General features: G+C 58.1%; 1 protein-coding gene across 1 annotated transcript in view; it reads right to left on the reverse strand.

Moving 5' to 3' along the window:
• Nucleotides 1-17,931, reverse strand: part of RPTOR (regulatory associated protein of MTOR complex 1) — a 316,057-nt gene that overhangs the window by 12,190 nt on the left and 285,936 nt on the right. The window contains exons 25-28 of the mRNA XM_035025828.1: nt 12,400-12,505; nt 9,589-9,703; nt 7,797-7,921; nt 5,544-5,648 (exon numbers count right to left, since the gene is read on the reverse strand). Coding sequence (XP_034881719.1) covers nt 5,544-5,648; nt 7,797-7,921; nt 9,589-9,703; nt 12,400-12,505 — 451 coding nt within the window. The remainder of the gene's footprint in view (nt 1-5,543; nt 5,649-7,796; nt 7,922-9,588; nt 9,704-12,399; nt 12,506-17,931) is intronic.

Raw genomic sequence — 17,931 nt, forward strand, 5'->3', positions numbered from 1 at the left:
GGCTCCGTGGGTGGCCGGGACCCTGCTCCCTGCCCCTGGGGGTGTGTGAGCTGCAGGCTGGCCGGTGTAGGCTCCGTGGGTGGCTGGGACCCTGCTCCCTGCCCCTGGAGGTGTGTGAGCTGTAGGCTGGCCAGTGCAGGCCGTACAGCTGCATGGAGGTTTTTAAAAAGCTGAGGAGTCATACCAGCCCAGTAAACTACAATATCCCTGAGAACATGTGACCACATTCCATGTTCCTAGGATGGCTGACCTCCCTACCCATGGTGGGGTGCGGTGGGAGCTCTCCCAAGATGCAGATTCCTAATCTTGCCTGACTTTATTCTGGGTACAGGCCCTGGACGCACCACCCAATCTGAGACCTGGCCAAAGGGGGGACTTCTTCCTTACAATGTAGATCCGGGGGGCAGAGATGGGTTAGGATGACTGGAATGTGTGGTTCTAAGACCCAAGAGCATCCAGGCCCAGCAGACAGTGGAAACGGACAAGCACATGCTAGGGTCTGGATCTCTGTAACACCGCGGTCAGCCCTCCGAGCCAGTAGCCAGTCCAGATTGCCCTCTGAGGACCCTGTCATGTGGGGCTGACCCCTGGGGGCCCGTCAACCCCAACTGGAGGCGGACCCAGGGGAGGTGTGGTTCTAGAACTCTGAGGAGGAGGGGCCTGTCCTCCGGGCACTGGTGAGAACTGCAGGCCTGTGGCCAGGTAGTCCCCACTCTCTCCTGCAGGAGCTCCCATCAGCTCCCACTCCGGTGCACAGCACACACAGGCCGGCCAGCAGTTCCGGAAGCACCCGGCTCAAGGCCACTCTGCCTGGGCCATCACGCTCTTCCGTGGTCCTCAGCCTGCCTGCTTCCGAGCTGTTCCTGGTTGATCAATATTAACAATTAACCAAAGGCCCAAGGCTGATGTCGTTGTTCACACGCACCAGGCTGGATGATATGTTCTCGGCTCTCTGGGGCTGCCGAGGTGCAGAAGAGCCCGGACCCTGTCCTGTCCCAGGCTCCGTCCCACGGCACCGACCTCGATGAACCACCAAGCCGCTGAAACGACTAGACCAGGTGCTGTCCGGCCTCTCACCTTCCCCAGGCCCCATCCATGGAAGGTGGTCCTCTGGCTTTTCCTAGGTTTTCAGAGACCGTGACCCTGTCGTTTCTCTGAGAAGCTCAAGTGAGCTCTTTCCGGAAGAGCAGAAGCCCATCTCCTGTCCTGTTTGGTTTTTCCTCTCTGGAGCTTACACGCAGAGAATGAGCTACTGGAAGTGTTCTTCACAAAACACTGAACTGTGAGTCCTTGAGGTCTGAAGGGACTTCTCATTCTTGGCCCCTCGTTGTAGTGGCTTGGGGGCCCCCAGACCCACGGCCTCGTCTGCCCTCCTGTGGAGAATGCCACCAGCTCTTGCAAAGGGCTGCCAGGCACAGGCCAGGACGAAGGCTTGCCGCGCTCTAAACCTGACCCCATAAATCACAGGTCAGGATCCGTGAGCCCCATCTCTTCATGAGGTACCCACACGCGGAAATTACGAGAAAAAAATGACACGTTTGGATCGTTCCAGGTTTTATGTTTGCTAACCCAGTTCTACAGTTGTGTATCCAAGGGCATCTGCCTGTGGGTGTTCTGGTGACTATTAAGCTTATATATGGATTTTTCAGATGGAGACAGATGCTATAAGAAACTCTGGATTAAATTCTGAAAAAGATTATTTTTCAAAAGTTTAGGTGGAAGAATCAATCTTGATCTGAAACGACTTCTCTGCTCTAATGAAACCGGAACGCCCCTCCTGGGGTCTGGCCTGCAGAGCTGGGCCGTCCAATTTGTCTGCAGGTCTGTGAAGCGGTAGTGGCCATAACCTCCCCCGAGGGGGTGTCATCTGGGTCATCTTCCATCCCTAACTGAGGCCGGCGTGAGCGTGGTTTGCAGAGGAGTCTCCTCGAAGGCAATGCAGCAGAGGGGAGGGACAAGGTCCCGAGCCCGCAGGATGTGAGTCCCCATCTTTGGGATAAGGGGGCCCAGGAGGTGCAACCATGAGGCCTCAGACCCCAGGGAGATTCCTCTCAATGGCTTTCCTTCAGATTTCTTCCCAGAGCCTTACAGCGACCTGACTTGTCCCGTAACATCTGAGTGCCCGTTGGCTGATGATCTTTTGTATGGGAGTGTGGACGGGACAGTGTGGACAGGAGATGCAAAGTCACAGCCCTAACCCTCTGCTGGCCCCAAAGAGCGCCATGGGCATGAGAACAAACGGGGCCAGGAGAGGAGAGGGACCGCCTCCTGCCCCACCTCCAGGGTGGTCCCAGGGAAGAGAAGAGACACTCCTGTCCCTGCTTACTGCAGTCGAGACAGACTGAGGCCTTCCGAGCCGGACCTCCGTGGACACAGGGATCATGGGTTTCACATGGGGCTTAGTTGGCCAGAGCAGTTAGCAAAGGCAAACAATCCCAAAGGGCTGGAAAAACACTCAAGTAGAAAGAAGCAGGAGATGGTGGCAGGTGGGGCGGCCAAGGCCACAGTGTGCCACAGTCCAGACCGAAGGGGCTGACCTCGCCAAAAATGGACCTGACAGATGTGGAAACTCAGTTACCAGGGTTTTTGGTCCAAACATCAAGTCTCTCTCTAGGTGGGAAACTGGAAGGGGCTGTGGCACATCGCGAAACCCAACCAAACGTGCCATCAGAACTTCCAAGTGCCCGAGCGCTCGTCAATGCCGCCGCAAAGTCCACCGTGGCTGGTCCAGACAGGCCTCTGCGGGCGGAGAAGTTCCAGCTGCAGGGTGGCTTCCCCGGTGGCTACGCCACGGCAGAGGTGGGGAGGCCCATCTGTGGTTCCACCTCAGGACCTGTGCACACGTGTGAATGCCCGGGTGCGTGTGCACAAGTGTGTGTGTGTGCGCACACGTCAGCCAGAGGTGACGTGCGCACGGACCCGGCCCGCAGTTCACAAGACTCCCTGTGAGAAACGGCCTCTCCTCCGTCACGGACTGCGGGTTCAGACCTCCTCAAACGAGCTGCCAGACAGCGGCCTGGTGAGCGGACTTGGCTGCGGAGAGCAGAGTGAGGGGTTTCCCAGCCAGCGGTGCTCTGGCCGCCCGGTCACCCCAAGTCCCCTGGGTGTGCTCCGCGGCTGACGGGAACGGTAGGCCAGCACACCTCCTGCTGTGCAGACAGCCTGCAGGCCGGCTGGGGCACCGCACGGGGGGTAGCTTCGAGCACCTGTGTGGGTGACCTGGACCACAGCCAGAACTCAGAAGGGTCCTGCCTTGCGCTGCAGGGGTGCCCCAGACGCTGAGAAGTAACGGCCATGGGTGCAGCTCTCGGTGTCCTCACTCCGTGTCTCTCCAGGTGTCTCCCTGGGGTTGCAGCCCAGTCCTCTGCTGGCTGTCATGTCAGAGGCCAGGACTGGTTCCAGGCTGGGCAGGGGGAAAGAAGCCGGGAGCTGATGGGCAGGAGGCGGAATTCCACCAGACCTGACCCTCTGGCTACAGAGCTTTAGATCTGAGACGGGAGTTACAATCGGGGCGGCTGTGGCCCTACCGCGCCTGGGCCCGTCCAGTCTTGACCTGTACAGCAGCTAGTCCCCCAGGCTCCCTGCCCCTTCCCTCCTTCCAGCGTCTCGGGAAGAACAAGGAAATAACCATTTGCTAAGCCCATGGCTGCCGGGCTACAAAGCAGAGGAGGACAGGACCAAACTGTGGCTCAGCAGCTGAGGAGAATCGGAGCGCCCCAGGCCCCTCATCCCCCTGTGATAAAGACTGGGAGGTGAGACCCTCACCTGCTGCTCCTGGCCCCTCCCCAACTCCGCCTCTCCTGGGGAGATTTCTGTAAACTGGGGGGAGGGGAGGGGCCCAGTAGGAAACGCACGTGTAATACCCGTGGAACCCACGCTCAAGTCAGGCTCGTGGTGGACAACTGGGGCCAGGAGTGGCTCTCTGCACCCCAAGTGACATGGGGGGTCCTCTGATGGGCAGGAGACAAGTGCAGGGGTGCCTGGGACCCAGGTTGGACCCCTCAGCCCTGCTTCCTCTGCTCCCAGCTAGACCTCCCGCCACACTTGCAAGCCACGCTCCCCGGGCCTCCCTCACCTTGGCTGAAGCAAAGGGAATGGCATCATGGCTGAGACCGTTCTCGGTGTCTCGAAACCACACACACACATTTGGGGGGCGGGCGGAGAGGCGGGCAGTTGCAGAATGAATAAACAACCAGTGTATCCCGAGCCGTGGGTGGGCTCCCAGCTCTCCCGTCCTCTGGCCTGGCCCCGAGCCCCTGCTGTGCCCGCACGGGGTCTCTGGCCCCACAGGCAGGGGTTGGCGGGGTGGCTGGGGCAGGGGGTGTGTCACCTGCTGGACGGCAGCAGGAAGTGAAGGACCAAAAGCCTCGTCTTCAGGGCCACCACCTGCAGCACGGGCTGCGAGCACGAGCGCCCGGGTCAGGTGGGGCATCGTGGGGTAGCAGAGCTGCCGGCATGGCTGGGGGCGGTGAGGTCTGCAGGGGAGACAAGCCTTGGCTCTAACCCGGGAAAACCAAGACAGAGGTGGAAGGACACGGCGACTGTGGCTTTGTCATCGCCATCAGCATGTGCCCCGGCCTGAAGGGGCCCAGGCAACACAGAGGTGGCCGTGTTGGGGCCTCAGTGCCGTGGGGGGATAGATACGGATGACCGTTTTATTCCTAAGATAACTAAAAAGTACAGCGACGTTCTCAAGCACCTGCAAGGAGCCGTCGGCCCAGAGCTGCCCGTGCTGGGGCTGGGCGGTCTCTCCTGCACAAGGTCACCTCCCAGGGTCGGTGACTTGCCAGGATGGCGCTCGCACAGAGGGGAGAGAAGGAGCCACAGAGACGACTGGCCGTGAAAAGCACGGCCACGCAATGACGGGACACAGACGAGGCCACGTGGGAAGTGACAAAGTCACAGCAAGGCCAGGCCGGCAGGAAGACTGCGCCGCTTTCCCTGTCCATTTGGTGGCAAGACCACGACCCCCATGGCCGGCGTCTCGGGAACCCAGACCTGACAGACTGTCCATGTGCGGCGGCAACACAGCGGGCCCTCGAGAGAAGAGCCCGCCGCCAGCCCAGCTCCTGCCCAGGCCCGGAAGGACCGGTCTGCGGGGCGGCGGCTGTGCCCACCCCACGGGAGCAGGCAGAGTGGGCCAGCCGCACCAGCTCAGCTCTGAGAGCGCTTCTGTCGGCCCCGCGCGGGCCGGGCAAGCATCCTCAGCCTCCACCATCTAGACGCACCCGCGTGCCACGGCGCTCCCCTCGCCCACAGGGACTTAGTCTGGGCACAAAGAGCACAGAACGCAGGTCCCCACCAGTGGCGGGTCCTTTCCCAGCCACACAGGCTGAGAGCCAAGGGTGAGGGTGGGGCAGGTGCGAGTCTCAGGCGGGCCATGGCCCCTGATGTGGAAGCGCTTCATGGCAACTGGGGGAAGGAAGTCGGCTGGCTTACGGTTTGGGGACTCTGAAGGCGGCCTGGGGGGAGCCACCCGCAAGGGGAACGCGAGTGGCTGGGCCTGGCAGCCTGGGGCTGCACCGCTCCCAGGGAGGACCCACCTCTGGTTGTTGGCAGCATGTCCGAGAGCCCCTGCCAAGCCGTCACCATCTCTGGGTTCTTTTCCAAATCCGCGAAGTTCTTCCAGACTCTGATGGCGCCATCATCTTGGGGAGAGAGGGAAGGAGGTGAGAACATGGGCCTGGCTGCTGGGGCCCGCGGAGGAAGCCCCCTCCGTGACAGGTGATGGGGCCATGAGACAGAAGACTATGCGGGTCTCCCACGAGGGCCCAATGTATGAGCAGTGGGGCCGGTTCCTGGGAGGCCCGTCTCTACCGGGCATCCTCAGACTCCCGTCTGGGCCGCCAGGGAAGCCGCAGCGGGGGTGCAGTGGGACCCACCACCATCCTCGACCTCTGACCCCAGGTGGCCCCTTCCTGCCTCTGCTCCACACAGCTGGGCCCTCAGCTGGTGGCCCCACAGGCCCCTCACATCAGGAGGCGGGCTGGCCGCCCCTTCCTGCCTGACACTCAGCACAGGGCCCTTGCACTTTTCCACGAGCCTGTGTGGCATGAGCATGCAGCTCCACCCCGTACCCTTCCTCCTGGCGCTGGTCACACCCCACCCCAAACCCCGTGCTCCGACTCACTAGCCCCTCACCTGTGGCCCTCAGAGATGACTCCCACCTGGGGGATGACCACTCGCCTCATAGCAGAGGGAGGACGAGGTCCCTCGGACGTCCGCTGGGCTGCGTCCCCGCCTACACCCGTCCTGCCCCTGGTCTCTGTGACTATGAATTTCCCTGCTCTGGAACCCAAGCCCTCGTGCTCTTCCCCCAGGACCCCCTGGGGACCCACTCCTGTGCCTGCTTTACCAGGAAATCATCCTCTCCTACCTCCTTGGTGCTCAGAGGTGCTCAGTGTGACCTGTCCTACAACCTCTGCTGAGCCGCCTTGGCTCCCCGCCCACCACCCCGGGTGCCTGTCTGCTCCTTCACCCTCATGCCCGCAGCAGAAGGAACTGCTGTGGCCTGACTTCATCTGGTCCTGAAGTAGCGCTGCTTGGAGAGAGGCTGCCAGCAGGACCTTTCCCCACGGGCACACCCTTCACAGCGGGGCCTAGGAACACTCTGAACGAAGGGGGAAGCAGCGTTCCCAGTCCAGTCAGCTCAACTGTGTCGATGGCTCAGAAGCTCAGGTCTAACGCAGGCCGGGCCAGGGACATGCCCAGCATAGGACAGGGACAAGGCAGGCCCAGGACAGGACAGGACAGGGACAGGCCCAGGACAGGGACAGGGCAGGCTCAGGATAGGACAAGACAGGCAGGCCCAGGATAGAACAGGACAGGACAGGGACAGGCCCAGGATAGGACAAGACAGGCAAGCCCAGGATAGGACAAGACAGGCAGGCCCAGGATAGGACAGGACAGGACAGGGACAGGGCAGGCCCAGGACAGGATCAGACAGGACAAGGCAGGCCCAGGATAGGACAAGACAGGGCAGGTCAAGATGGGAACATGCCCAGGACAGGACAGGGACAGACCCAGGACAGGATGGGGACAGGACTGGGGTAATGTGGGGAGCCAGCCTGCAGTCTACCTTGGTCTTCCTCTCCCTCTTGCCTCGTGCGCCCCCTTCTCCCCGCCTGCCGATCCTACCCCTGGCCTGTCATCCCTGAAGGAGGTGCGGTCAGACCAACGGTGACTTCTCATCACCCACAAACAGTGAGGTCGAGTCTTCAAACAGCTAAAGGAGACGGCGGTCACCTGGGGTGGCTCACTGGGAAGCCTATTGCAGGGAGGGGTGAAGTGGTGACATTTCAGACCCAGAAAGCAAGCATGAGGCCCAGCACTGGCAGCGGCCCACCCGGAGGCAGGAGCCTGGCCTGAAGAGGAGCCGGACACACGGTCGCAGAGCTATAGCAGTGAGGGCTGGAGACCCTGCGGGAGCCGAGGCGGGGCCTCCTCCCTCTTCCTCCACGCTCTGGGAGCCCCTACCCCCGCGCCGGCCTCGCCTCTAAGGGCGTCACAGGGGCCACAAGGGCAGAGGCTAACAAGGCCTTTCCTGGTCCGGGGAGGGCCGGGCCCCAGAGGAGGGACCGGTCCCTGGACACCGACGGGCACTGGTCACCTGCTGGCCCCGTTGTCTGTGGGTGAAGCCCGTTCCCTTGGAAACCTCCCACCTCTTCGGTGCCGGCAGCCTTCGCCACGAGCAGTGTCCTTTGCCAGAGGAACAATCAGGGCTGTGCATGAAGATACGCCAGGGTCTCTGCACTGGGTTTGGGGCCGGGGGCCCCAGCCCCGCAAACCCCACTCACCTGTGGCTGTGAGCAGCAGCGAGCAGTCCTGGCCATTCAGGTACTCCATGGCGGTGACCCTGGTGTACCGAGGGTTTCCGTTGTGGAAGTAATCCAGCTTCTCCCCTTTCTCCCAGTCCCAAAAACTTCGGGGAAGGAGAGAGGAAGGTCACTTGTCAGGGAAATGCAAACAAAAGCCACAGGGTGATCCCTCCTCACACCTGCCAGGGTGGCCACTCCCAAACCCACGGAGAGCCACAAGCTCCAGCAGGTTGTGGACAAACAGCCCGCGTGCACGGCTGCTGGGCATTAGCACGGGGTTCCCCAGGCGGTCAGTCCGAGGGTGCCACGGGGCCCAAGGTCCCACTGCTGGGTGTGCTGAGACATCTGTCCGCCCATGTTCATCGCAGCCTGGCTCACAGCTGCCAACGGGGGGACGGCCGTGATCATGATATGGGCACAAAGCGACAGGGGACGTAGCACTGTGTCTGGGAGATGCTGAGCAAATGAACAATACTGTGTATCACTGTTACAATTTTAATTAAAAATCATGACTGTCTATGAATCTTTAATAAAAATTTGTTTCTACTTTAAAGGGAGCTATTAAAAATATAAACAGATGGGTGGCACGGAGTAAATTAGAATCTGAGAAAAAATTTAGCTCCTTTGGTATCGAACAGAAGCTACTTGAGGGCAGATCTCAAAGACTCTGTTGTCTGTCATTATTTACTTTGTTGCTTCCTTTTCTTTTTTTTTTTTAAAGATTTTATTTATTTATTTGAGAGAGAGAGAATGAGAGACAGAGAGCATGAGAGGGGGGAGGGTCAGAGGGAGAAGCAGACTCCCTGCCGAGCAGGGAGCCCGATGCGGGACTCGATCCAGGGACTCCAGGATCATGACCTGAGCCGAAGGCAGTCGCTTAACCGACTGAGCCACCCAGGCGCCCTGTTCCTTCCTTTTCTAACAAAATCAAACCCAATAAATCATCAAGGTAGACTTTATTCTATTTTATGTTTTGCCTTCCTCTAAGCTGAGTTAAAAGTAGACATATGTTTTAAAAAAATAAAAAATAAAGCCTGACCATATGAAGATACCGAAAAAACAAATGTGGAAATGACCCACGCATCCATCACTGCTTGGATGTAGAGCGTGGACGCACTGGGCTATCACCTGGCCTGCACAGGGGACGTTCTGACACCTGCCACAACATGGACAGACAGATGGCACTGTGCTCAGTGGGAGGGGCCAGACACACAAGGGCAGTTGAGGTCCCTGGGGTCTCCGTCCAGGGACAAACGGTGGACGGTGGGTGTGGGGGCCGGGGGAGCAGAAGGCAGGGTTTGTGACTAATGGGGACAGAGTTTCAGTTTTACAAGACGGAAACAGCTCTGGAGGCGGGTGGTGGTGGAGTCTGCACGGCAGCGTGAATGCGCCTGGTGCCCTGAGCTGCGCACTTAGGTTATGGCGCGAAATTTTATGTGCATTTTGCCAGAATAAAGAAAAGAGGAATAACCGAAGTAAGAACACCCCTGAGCTCCTCCCCCATGGGGAGGTATGTTCTCCATGGCAAAAGGGCAACGCTTGCTATAAATTAAACTTGGTGTCTTATTGCTATGTTTCTTCACAGGTGGTTAACAAGAATGAAGCCCTCGTGGGTGCGTCTCCATCGCGGTGCGGTTTGGAGGAGCCCACCACGTGTGCCGTCGCCACCCTGCCCGTTTCTCCGCGGGTTCCCGAGCCCTGCCCCCTGTAGGACCCCAAAGGGCTCACGGCGAGCGGCTGTTACCAGCTGAGACACAAGCGCCCAGCATACCAGATGCTGTCTTTATCAGCCACGGCCACACACGGTGTAAAGGGGTGGAACTTGACCACGGAGGGGACGCCGGGATTCCTGTTCAGAAATATCTGGTCATCCAGTTTTGCGATACCTGCCCAAAGAGACACACAGTGATGGACCTCAACGTATGGCACCTGGGACGATGTCGCGCTACCAGAACCGAAGCTGCACCTCCTGTCTGGGGACCTGGGAGGGCACCAGGGACACAGGCCAAGCAGGGGTGGGACGAGGGCCTGGCTCCCCGACCACAGGGTCCCCCCCACAGCTCCCAGCACGAGGCGGACACGCGGCAGGTTTTCAGTCAGTGCTTATCAACTCCCACGCGCGATGATGCATGAGCGAGCTCAGAGAAGCGCAATGGGGTGGGAGCTTATGAAGAAAGCGGAAGGGCCGCCATTTCTAACTCAGCTCCAGGTGGCAGCATCGGGCACGCACGCAGCTGAACTCCTGGTGGGCCCCTCAGGAGGGCGGTCCCTAATCGCCACAGATCACAGGGCAGCTGAATGGGGACTTACTCACTGGGCCCCAAATGCCAGCAGCAGGAGGAGGTTGTTTTAGAAAAACAATTAAAAGAGGCTAAAAAGGCCAAGAGGCCAAGATAGGGTTAGATGTGTTTTTGGTGACTAATACGTGGCTGATCCAGAGCAGCAGGGGTGCGGGGCCCCTGCAGCATCTTGGCCTCGGGCACAGGCCTGGCCCTTGGGCATCCTGGGGGGTGCTGGCGCTGGCCTCATGATGATTTCAGTCCTTCATGCCCGCCCCACCCCTGTTAAAATAGTGAACACTGCAAACCACCTGGTAACAAGGTCGAGGGCAGTGTGACAGCGGCAGAAAGGCCCCAGACGCTGTGCCCGCGGTGGTGGCACGTTCTTACCGGAGAGCCCCTCGCCCTTGGCCGCGGGTTTCTGGGGAGGAGCCCAGACCGTGGGCCACTGGGAGACACTGGGGACATCTGGCTCCCAAGTCAGGGTGACCGTGCGTATGTGACAACACGGTTCTGCTGGCCGAGGGGGCCAGGGCGAGGCTGGGCGCAGGTTGCCTGGCTAAGCTACGGGCGCCGTTCCCCTTCCTCATCGGTGCACAGCGGCTCTCAGAAAGGACAGTGCACACCAACAGGGTGCAGGTGGCTGAGCGGGACAGTGGTGTCGCCAGGGTCCCCTTCTCTGGGGGCCGGGTCCACCACACGGACCTCTCCATCTCCCAGTCCCACTGGCTGAGGTCTCCAGCGGCTGTGTCCAGGAGTTCCCCTGTGTTCTAATGAGGAGGCGTCTTTTTCCCACAAAGAGTGGAAAAGAGAACCTCTGATCCTGGTTCACAAAGATAGTTATTTGTTTTTGTCCAGAGAACCCAGCTGTTTCTTGAGAACCCCCAGCTCCGGTCAGGCCCCCAGCTCTGAGTGTGGCTTCCCCATCGGGGCCAGTCGGTCTCCAGAGGCGTAACCGTGGGCGGCAGACCCGGCTTCCCTGGGGCCCGGAGAACCAGGGTCCTGCGGAGCAGCAGACCCTGGAGAAGACAGCCTCCCGATGCCCTAATTCCCAGAGCACCGGGCAGGCTCCGGCGGCTCTGTTCTCCTGGAGAGAAGAAGGTCGTGGGGCGCGGCAGGCCCTGGCTGTGCATGTGCACGTGGCGACTGCCGGGTCGGCAGGTGCCGAGTTCCGAACACTAGAATGCTTCAAACCTAGCCGCCGACAGCCCCTTCACGGAGGCCGGAGTTATGAACGGCCAAGACTAGTTTCCAGAAGAAGTGACTGTCCATGCTAAGGACACACGGCCCCAAGGCAACTCACGGGAGAGCGTGGGACATGGGCGGCGGAAGCGGCCCCTAGCGCAACCCCGTGTGCGGAGGGCCACGGGGTGTGGCTGTGCAGCCAAGCGTGTCTGAGGGACAGCCTGTCTCATGGGCCCGCACCCCCGAGTTGAAAAAGGAGCCCGTCACAATCACCACAATTTTAGAGGACAGAAAGGCAAGGTCAAAACAGTCAATCGATAGAATGGCCAAGAGCCCGTGACTTCCCGCTCTGTGTGGGGCCCAGGCAGCTTCGTCCACTGTCTGGTCGGCCCACTGACCAGGGCCACGCTGGCTCCCCAGAAGATGTAAGCGCACCCCACGTCTCTGTGCACCCAGAACCGCAGGACCGGGTCAGCCACAGGGGCGGGAGCCGGGCCTTTATGGCTGCCCATCCCCCAGAGGGGGAGAGGCTGCCTGGCGTGCCGTCCCTGTCCCCGTCCCCGTCCCAATCACACGATGGAGGCCTGAGGCCACTCCGCGCCCCCTCCCCGCCACCTCATACCGGGCGGGGGGGGGCAGCCCAGCCCTGCCGGCAGGTGAGGCTGGGGGCATGCGGCAGGGGCCGTTTAGCATCCTTGGCAAATCTGGTAAAAGGTTTCGTAAAATGTGACTCAAATACAGCTTTGGTTGACAGAGAGTGATTATCCTGGGGACAGGTGGGGGCCAGCTGGACACAGCAGGGTGTCTTTGTCCCCAGAGAGAGCACAGGCCCAGGGAGGAGGGGGGTTTGCTCCTTCCGCTCTGAAAATGGCAAAATGCACAACCCATGGGCCTGTGGGAGGCTGCCAGCCAGCTGGGGCTTCCCTTGGGAGGGAATGGCAGAGGTCTTTGGGGGGCTCCTGTGGCCCAGGGCAGGCCCCCAGCCTCAGGACTCCTGGCCCCCTGCCACTCCTCGAGGAGAGCCTGCGCCCCGCCTGCACCACGCACCGTGGTTGGCGGGCGCCTGCCCCACCGAGGGCCCTCGGAGGCTCTCTCCCTCGCAAATCGGGGCGGCTTACCCTTCTGGATGAGCTGTCGCGCCTGCTGTCTGACCCGCGTGTTGCGAAGAAATCGCCACTCCCGTTCCTTGCGGATCTGACTCTCCAGGTCGTGTTCTTCCGGGATCTTCAACAATAAAAACACTGCATGAGCTTCGGCGGGGACCAAGGACAGCCACCGTGTTTCACCGCGCCTCACAGACGCGGCGTTTCTCCCCAACAGGAGGTCTGCGGCAGCCCTGCGCCTGGTGTGCCCGTGGGCACATCTTCCCAGCAGCGCCTGCTCACTTCGGGTCTCTGGTCACGTTTCAGTGACTCTCCCAGCATCTCACACTGTTCGTTATCAGTACATTTGTTACGGTGACCTGGGGTCAGCGAATACGACTCTGAAAGCCCACATGAGGACTAGCATTTTTTAGCCACGAAGCGTCTGTTAATTACGGTCTACACGTCGTTTTCTCAACCACGGTGCTATTGCATGCTCGGCGGACTACAGTGAAGGGTGAACGTGACCTTCACGTGCACCCGGAAACCAAAGCACATGCCGACTCATTTACTGTGGTTCTCTGGACCCAAACCTGCAGCATCTCCAAGTACTGACCCTGTTCCCGAAAGACAAGTCTGGGTTCTCGGGTCTGGCCGGAGCGCCTGCTGCCCGCCGGCAGGTATGACCAGCAGGGGCCTCCGCGCTGTCAGAGAGGAGCGCCAGGCCTCCCTCCTGCGGTGGGGGCCGCTGGGTCTGGAGGCTGAGAGCGCCACCAGGGAGGGCGGGCTGCACGACAGCATGACGGCAGCAGAGACTCAGGGACACCCCAACCCTGGAGGCCCATGCGCCGTCCTGCTTCTAGGAGCCCAGCGCCCTGACAGGGGCAGCAGGGCGGTTACTTCCAAAGCAGACAAGGAGCTTTAGGAAGGCAGGCTTCAGAGAGAAGGAGCCGGTGGGATGCTGCAGGAGGACTGGAAAGCAGGTGGGCGTGCTCAGGGACTTCTGCCTTTATTCTTTCTCTGATGCCAGGAAGGAGCTGAACTGCTCAGCTTCACACGAGCTCCTGAGAACCCAGCACTCTCTCTGCCGAGCAACAGCTTCAGAGACTGAGCTCATGTCCCTGGAAATAAGCAGATGCTGTGCAAACCAGCCCGCTCTCTGTTCCTTGAGCAGAAAGGCCCATGTGCGTGCACGTGGTGTCTACGAGAGGCCTGCCCCTGGCCAAGAAGAAGCCAGGACTGAAGTCTCCTTGTGCAATAAAGGTGTATTTCCTTAATCCTCACACGTCATCAAGTTAACTCGATGGACTCAGACTCCCTGCTCGAAAACCCAGGGCTGTGAAGTCCCAAAAAATGAGAGAAATGAAACAAACAAGAAACAGCCCTACTTGCTCTTGGCTGAGCCGAGCAGCTGAGCTGACCTCGACCGGCTTGACCCTCTCCTGGTGGTCGGTGAGAAAACAGTGCCCGGGCACAGACAGCCCACACTCGGTATTTACACACTGTTTCCTCTGCTGGAGAAAGCACCAGATGGCGGACGGCGAGCGTGGCCACACGCAGGTTCTCTCCTGCGCAGGCATGGCCGCGAACGACAGGTCTGTACGCAGACAGGAGCTGGGGCCCGCTCCGGCCAGCTGAGGCATGAACACAGGTACAGCAGTTCTCAGTCTGCGCCCGGATGCTCCGCACCATCCAATTACCAAACAAACACAAACCGCCCGGCCTCACTTCTGCGGCCTGCGGGTCTCTCTTGTCAGCATTTCCTTGCTCTGCTCCTTCTTTTTTTCCTTAAAAACCAGAACCCCACACCTAACAAAATAGCAAGAGCTGTAACAAGGACATCCAAACGTGGAGATGACACGAAGAGATGGTGTCAGCCTCCACAGAATGTTTGGTGGTCTGGAAATAACCCCCCAGGGGCAGACAGGGTAGATCGCGGGTTTCTAAGTTAGTTGGTTTCGTTTGTGACAACTTGGAGCTTTTATTAGAAAAGAAATGACAATAATGTCGAGTGATAAGAACAGCCCAGACAAACAGACACCTGCAGCGCCGAGACATCACCCTCTGATGGAGTCTGGTTTCCATGGGAACGTGCCAGAGGAAGCGTGGAAGGTGCTCTGAGCAGGAGGGGCAGGAGGGGCATGGAGTTCCTGGATGCACGTGCCCCAGGGCCCAGGCAAAGGACCCGGGGCCCAGGGACAGACCTAGGGCTGTAAGGACAAGTAAAGCATGGTGTTCCCAGGGCAGCGTCCACTGGCGTCCACTGTGTCTGCCCCCACGGGCATGTTGAGCTCATCCAAGGATGGTCACGGCTGACCTGCACACGGCTCTGCGGCCGCGGCGGGCACCTGTCTGGGGACAGTGCGCTAAGAACCCCCGGGATGAAGCAGCAGGTACAGCGTGGGCGTGGAGCAGTGCTGCATGATTAGGGTTGTGACACCACGGTCCTAGCAGCTCCTGGCTTCTACATAGAAGCCAATTCCCACCCTGAAGCTTCCTGGGGATGCGGGGCCTGGGCCTCAGGCCTGGCTTGTCCCTGGAACAACTGGGGGCAAGGATCAGTGGGTCCCCCAAAGGCAAAACGGGGACAGACCCTGGGAAAGGCTCTTTAACTTGATGCTAAATGCTCAGACCCTGAGCATCCTGTTTCTACCCACCAACAGGGCCTGTTCTGACGACACATCCCAGTGCCGCAGACCTGCTTTTCACCTCAACACTATGATTTTTCCGGTTGTGTGACAACAAGTCCCCCTCCCCGGCCACAAACAAGGAAGGGGGCTCTGGTGCACAGAGAGGTGGTGGGTGCTGGCGACATGGCGCTCCTCGGATTCGGCCAGGCCTGCTGTGGGCTGGCAACCTGGGCCACCAGTGGGAGAAGCTCCGAGGTGAGGCTCGGGGTGCCCTGCGTGCAGTGGGGCCCAGACGTGGGCACCTTTGCCATCTGACTACACTTCCTGTGGAGCATCAGGCCGATGGAGGTGGAGTCCACATGCAGGACACCCACCCTCTCCTGGTGGAGAACAGAGCCCGGCCCTGCTCCATGGCCCTCTATGGTTGGCCTCCCCCAGCCCCAGACCTCGCACCTCCCTGCTGTTCTGGTTTGCCTTTTCTGGAATGTTAGGTAAATGGTGTGTGTGTAGTCTTTGTATCTGGTTTCTTTCTTTCTTTTTTTAAAGATTTCATTCATTTATGTGGCAGAGAGAGAGACAGTGAGAGCAGGAACACAAGCAGGGGGGAGTGGGAGAGGGAGAAGCAGGCTTCCCGCCGAGCAGAGAGCCCGATGCGGGGCTTGATCCCAGGACCCTGGGACCATGACCTGAGCCGAAGGTAGACGCTCAACGACTGAGCCACCCAGGAGCCCCTGTATCCGGTTTCTTTCAATGACGCTTGAGGTTCATCTGTGTTGTGCGTGTATCCATTTGGAGAACCTTCTCAGGTGACTGGTATTTCTATGATCGCATCACAGATCATGCAACAGGTGAAGGACATCTGGCTTCTGTCTAGTTTTTGATTATGAATAAAAACCACTAAAAGACGCACACACAGGTTTTCCTTCCTCCGGGGGAACGTCCATCCAGCAGGGTGCTGGGTTGTACGGTAAGTGTACGTTCAATTTTGTAGGAAACAGCCACACGTCTCCAGAGTGTCTGTGATACTCGTCCTCTGCACACGGATGACAGTCAGCTGCTCTGCGCCCTTCGTCCGCACTTGGGGTCAACGGATCTGAGATGTTGGCCATTGTACGGAGCGTGCTGGTGTCCCCTGCGGCAGCTCGCGCTCCCAGTGACCACCTGCCTTAATGTCACGCCTTCTCCGTGCTCCTTTGCTGTCTGCACACTTTCTGGCAAAGGGTCTCTGCCAACCTTTTGTCCGTTGTTTGTAATTGTGTTGTGTTCTTCTGTATGGAATTCTGGGAGTTCTTTCTGTATACCAGATGCAAGATTTTTATCAGATATGTGTTTTACAGTATTTTTTTCCAGGCTGTGGCTTATGTTTTCATGTTCTTAACAGAGACACTCACAAAGCAGTTAATATGACGAAACCCACTTACCATTTTTAACTTGTGTGGCTTGTGCTTTTTCTGCTTCCCAAAGATCCATTGCCTAATAGGCCAGAAGGAGCTTCTAGAAGTTTCCTGGCTGTAGGTTTCACAGCAGGACGAGATGCTTTTGGGGTTAGTTTCTGAATATGGTGTGGGAGATGGAGTGACGTTCTTTATCTGGGCAAATGGATGTCCAGTCACTGCAACTCCACTTGCTGAAAGACCGTCCTCCGTCCGTAGCTCTGTGGAAGATTGGTGGGACGGGCCATGCTCCGTCTCGGGATCTGTTCTGCCCCTGCCCGGTCCCTTCATCTGCCCTCTCCATTCCACTCCTGACTGATGTCACGGTGACTCTTGAGATCACAGTGCGAGTCTTCTGATTGTGCTGTGACAAAACTTCTTTGGCTATTTTAGTTTCTTTGCTTTTTCCCATAAATTTTAGAACAGGCTTGTCGATGGAAACAAAACCTGCTGGGGTGGCATCGATGTGTGCGCCAGGTTAGGGAGACCTAATACCTTCACGTCACCAAGCGCTCCGGCCCACGAGCACGTCTCCACTGGTCAGGTCTCCACGAATTCTTTCATCGGTGTTTTGTATTTTTCAGCATTTGGGTCTCTCGTGTATTTTTTAAAAAAGATTTATAGTTAAGTATTTAATGTTTTGGGGGTGCTATTATAAGTGGTTTAATTTCAATTTCCAGTGGTTCACATAGAAATACAATCGGTTTTGATACAATGACTGTGTATCCTGCAATCTTACTGAACTCCTCTATTCTAGCAACATTATGCAGATTATTCAGGATTTCCTGCGTACAGAGTAGTGCTGTGTGAGCAGGGAGAGTTTTATTTCCCCTTTCCACCTGCATGTCTCGGTCCTCCAGTAGGATGATTAATAGGAACAGTGAGATCAGAGAGCCTCGCCGTAGTCCTGGTTTTAGAGACAGCACATCCCATCTTTGGCCAGTGAGAACAGTAGCTGTGGGTTTTGTAGGTGTCCTGTACGAGGAAGGAAGCTTACTTCTGGTCCTCGTTTATGCAGTTTTATTGTGAACAGTCGTTGAGTTCTGTCAAACCCTTTTTCTGTAGCTACTGGGATGATGAGAGTGTTTCTACATGAGTGATTTAACAGCGATTCAACTTTGCCTTCTTGAGCTATAATCCACTTGGTCAGCAGTGTCTTGTCCTTTTACATATTGCTGCATTTGGTCTGTTGCCATTATGTTGGGGGTTTTGGGGCCACGTTCGTGAAGGACATTGGTTTGTGTGTTTTTATTCTTGTAAAGTCTTTGACTGGTTTTGGTATCAGAATAATGCTGCTCTAATGAGCTGGGAAGTATTCGCTCCTTTTATTTTCTGCAACAGACTGTGTAGAACTGGTATAATTTTTTCCTTACATTTTGGTGGAATCTCCAGTGAAACTCTTCTGGGCCTGGAGCTGTCTTTTCTTTGTGGGATGACTTTACAAACTCATTTCCCTTCACGGATGTAGGACTATCTGGGTTCTCTACCTCGTGTGGAGTGAGTTC

The sequence above is a fragment of the Mirounga leonina genome, unplaced genomic scaffold (assembly GCF_011800145.1).
Source record: "Mirounga leonina isolate KUSES-001 unplaced genomic scaffold, KU_Mleo_1.0 Mir_197, whole genome shotgun sequence".
Taxonomy (NCBI): Eukaryota; Metazoa; Chordata; class Mammalia; order Carnivora; family Phocidae; genus Mirounga; species Mirounga leonina.